This window comes from Mastomys coucha, unplaced genomic scaffold (assembly GCF_008632895.1).
Source record: "Mastomys coucha isolate ucsf_1 unplaced genomic scaffold, UCSF_Mcou_1 pScaffold14, whole genome shotgun sequence".
Taxonomy (NCBI): domain Eukaryota; kingdom Metazoa; phylum Chordata; class Mammalia; order Rodentia; family Muridae; genus Mastomys; species Mastomys coucha.
Genome location: NW_022196896.1, coordinates 67,302,520 through 67,306,482, shown reverse-complemented (window position 1 = coordinate 67,306,482; position 3,963 = coordinate 67,302,520). Strand labels below are relative to the sequence as shown.

At 47.7% G+C, this 3,963-nt stretch overlaps 1 protein-coding gene across 1 annotated transcript in view; it reads left to right on the top strand.

Moving 5' to 3' along the window:
- Tbc1d8 (TBC1 domain family member 8) overlaps positions 1–3,963 on the top strand; it is a 115,646-nt gene that overhangs the window by 77,794 nt on the left and 33,889 nt on the right. Inside the window, exons 4-5 of the mRNA XM_031367289.1 lie at positions 570–798; positions 3,281–3,521. Of these exons, the coding sequence (XP_031223149.1) occupies positions 570–798; positions 3,281–3,521 (470 nt within the window). The remainder of the gene's footprint in view (positions 1–569; positions 799–3,280; positions 3,522–3,963) is intronic.

The window sequence follows — 3,963 nt, the reverse complement described above, 5'->3', positions numbered from 1 at the left end:
ATTTTGGCTGCATTTTCTATCAAGTTACATAAAGGGAATTCACTTAATAAAGAGTAGCCTCTAGTCGGGCAGTGGCAGTGCATACCTTTAATCCCAGCACTTAGGAGGCAGAGGCAGGAGGATTTCTGAGTTCAAGGCCAGTCTGGTCTACAGAGTGAGCTCCAGGACAACCAGGGTTATACAGAGAAACCCTGTCTTGGAAAACCAAAAAAAAAGAAAAAAGAAAAAAAAAAAACATGATGAAGAAAAATCAATTTGTGTATGGGGGGGGCGTGTAGGAGGCGGTACTAGGGATCAAACTCAGATCCTCAGGCTTGGCTGCAAGCACCTTTACTCACTGAGCCATCTTGATGGCTCTTTGTCAACTTTTGAACCTGACAAGGGAGATGTTTTTAAAGTACTAATGTTTAACTCAAAATTTCAAAAACAAGGTTGGGTTCTTCCATCTTTTGGGTCAGTTTGTCCCCTTTTGCTGTCGCCCATCTGCCCTTCCCACTTCCTGTCCTCTCTCCCCTTCCGTCTAACTTTTGGCTGGCTGGCTGGGTCAATGTCCTCTTTCTGTGCCTCAGGCTCTGATCGCTGAGGAGACCAGCAGCAGGCTGGCAGAGCAGGAGGAGGAGCCAGAGAAGTTCCGAGAGGCCCTGGTGAAGTTCGAGGCCAGGTTCAACTTCCCCGAGGCGGAAAAGCTGGTCACCTACTACTCCTGCTGCTGCTGGAAAGGCAGGGTGCCCCGCCAGGGCTGGCTGTACCTCAGTGTCAACCACGTCTGCTTCTACTCTTTCCTCCTGGGCAAGGAGCGTAAGTGTGGCTGAGCTAAGAGCCTTCTGGTCCTGAATCCCCAGACACACTCAGCCCGGGGGTGTTCAGCCTCGCTTCTGAGAGAAGCTGCGCATGGGACTATTTCCTAAGTGTGCTCTATCCACTTCCCCGTGATTTGTACAGATAATTTTGCTTAATTATATACGCTTCTCTGCCAAGGGGGCTTGACTTAGGGAGGACTTGCCTTCACTCCTTAAGTGTTTACTTCTGGGTAACTCCAGTACCGGCTGCCAGGTTTTTAGTAGTGTAGATGCTTTGGAAATGCAGTGTATTTGCGAAAGACTGAACAGTTCTGCAAGAGGATATGTTCTTCTCAAAGGTTTTTATACTATGTCTGTGGGCGTTTAGCTTGAATGTATATCTGTACATACATGTGTGCCTGGTGCCCATGGAGGCAGGAAGAGGGTGGCAGGGAATTGAACCTGGGTCCTCTGGACAAGCAGTGTCTTAGTTCGGGTTTTACTGCTGTGAACAGACACCATGACCAAGGCAACTCTTATAAGGACAACAATTAATTGGGGCTGGCTTATTGGTTCAGAGGTTCAGTCCATTATCATCAAGGTGGGAAGCATGGCAGCCATGGTGCAGGAGGAGCTGAGAGTTCTATATCTTCATCTGAAGGCCACTAGGAGAAGACTGGCTTCCAGGCAGCTAGGACGAGGGTCTTAAAGCCCAAGCCCACAGTGACATACCTCCTCCAACAAGGCCACACCTCCTAATAGTGCCAAACATATTCAAACTATCACAAGTAGTCAGTGCTCTTAACATCTGAGCCATCTCTCCACCCTGAATGTGTGTGTATGTCTGAGAGAGAGAGAGAGAGAGAGAGAGAGAGAGAGAGAGAGAGAGAGAGAGAGAGAGAGAGAGAGAGAGAGAGAGAGAGAGAGAGAGAGAGAGAGAGAGAGAGAGAGAGAGAGAGAGATCGATCAGTGCAGAGAGACAGAGAGGGAGGAGGGAAGGATAAGGGATAGTGAAAGAGAGAGAAGGAGTAAAGTGTCAACATCTGTCTCCATCTGCTTCCCGACTGTGGATACAATGTAACCAGCTGCCTCAGGCTCCTGCCACCATGCCTTTACTTGCACCATGTATTGTACGGGGAAGTGTGAGTCCAAGTAAACACTGTTTTTTTTCAGCTGGTCTTGTCAGGGAATGCCATCACAGCAGGTAAAGTGACGAATGTGATGTATAGTGCTTTTCCTTTTCTGCACCTGTGTTTCAAGTGAAGCCAGCTCAAGGGGCCACTCATGAGCATGTTTGGTGTGCATTCTTTGCTCAGATGCTTCCCTGTGATGCTCCAGGACCCTGTGCACACCGACCGTCCCCTCTTTACACACTGATCATCCCCCTTTTCCCTTTCTGAAATTCTTGTTGAGTTGAATACCCTTCCCTTGCCTGTTTATATACCCTGTCTGTAAATGCCTGTTGATCCTGCAAAACCCAATTTTGATTTTGTCTCCTCCAGGAAGCCTTCCCTCTGTATCATTTGCACATGTTTATGTTTTTGTGCTGGGTCCCATCAAATCTGGCTACTAATTTGTTTGCCTGTCTTCCTTATTTGAATGAGCTGCTTCAGTGAAGAATAGATAGATGAATGACTTCTTACCGGGCCAAAATCCCTGACAGAAACGTGGGGCAGGACTTCCTTGGTTTATGGTCTCTGAGGCTTCACACTTAGAGTGTTACAACACGTCAGGGACCTTCCTGTTTCACTGCAGACAGGCAGGGGCCAGGGACAAGATGCATCAAATACACATCTCCCCTGGATAGCACCATCAACACTGGACCAAGCCTCTGACATGTTAACTTTTGAAGGCACATGTCATATCCAAAACGGTTGCATTGCAAACCATGACACTGGGCTCTTCACAGACAGTTACTTCATTAACTGGACTTGGTGGTGTGAATCAATTAAGGTGTGTGTGTGTGTGTGTGTGTGTGTGTGTGTGTGTGTGTGTGTGGTGTAAGATACTCTGTGTGAAAGCACAGAATCGGCTAATGAGCATCCTGTCAAGGATGGCACAGATGGCACCTTTTAAAATTACCAGAGCCTAGAAGACAATATTGCAAAGTAATCAGACAGACATGGGAGAAATGTTTTTTAGTGACTTGATTCAGAGAGGGATGAGTTTTGTTATATTTATTAATGATTGTATGGCTGTGGAAGTGTTCTTGAAAGAGTGTGTGCATAGCTAGTTTGGCCTCCCAGAATGATTTCCCTGGGTAAGTATGGGACACGAGGTGTGCAGGAGCCAGCAACTTGGAAGGCTTCACCCAAATCAGAAGCCACTGAAATGAGGCTGTGTGTCCCCACCAGCCACTGCACGGTCCTCGACTAGTCTCCCTGCCCTGGCTCTAAAGACATTTATATTTTTCTATGAGAGAACTTTGAGCACTGTCTGCCACTTCATTCAAGTTTGCTCCCATTTGATAGCCGATGCCCTTTTGCCCTTCTCTGTTACAGTTAAACTTGTGATCCCCTGGGTCGATGTCCAGAAGCTGGAGCGAACCTCCAATGTCTTTCTCACGGACACCATCCGGATCACTACACAGAATAAGGAGCGAGACTTCTCCATGTTTCTCAACCTGGACGAGGTGTTTAAGATCATGGAGCAGCTGGCAGATGTCACGCTTCGGAGGCTGCTAGACAACGAGGTCTTTGATCTTGACCCCGACCTGCAGGAGCCTAGCCAGATCACCAAGAGGTAGGGCTTCAGCACCCAGGTGACCCCCAGTTGCTCAGGGGTCCTGTGCCTGCCTCATCCTTTATGTGCACAGGCTTTGACAGCCTTAGGTACGTGGTTTTTCCTCCATCTGCCTAGGTCAGTGGTTCCAGGATCTCCGGGGGCATCTGATCCACAGCCGTGCAAGATCCCTGCTATAAGACACTGTAGTCTTTTCATATGGCCGATTAAAAAGCCCAGATGCTGTGCAGGATCTCTAGAGGACTCTAGAGTGTCAATATCATGTAAATAATTGTCACGCTGTACTGTCTAGGGAAGAACACTAAGGAAAAGTATATGCATTTGGTATAGAGAGGATGTCTTTCTAAATATTTGATGATGGTTGTTGAATCCAAGGATACAGAGCCTACGAACACTGAGGGCTGATGTGCCTGGTGTATGTGGTGCCATTCAAATTTCCCCT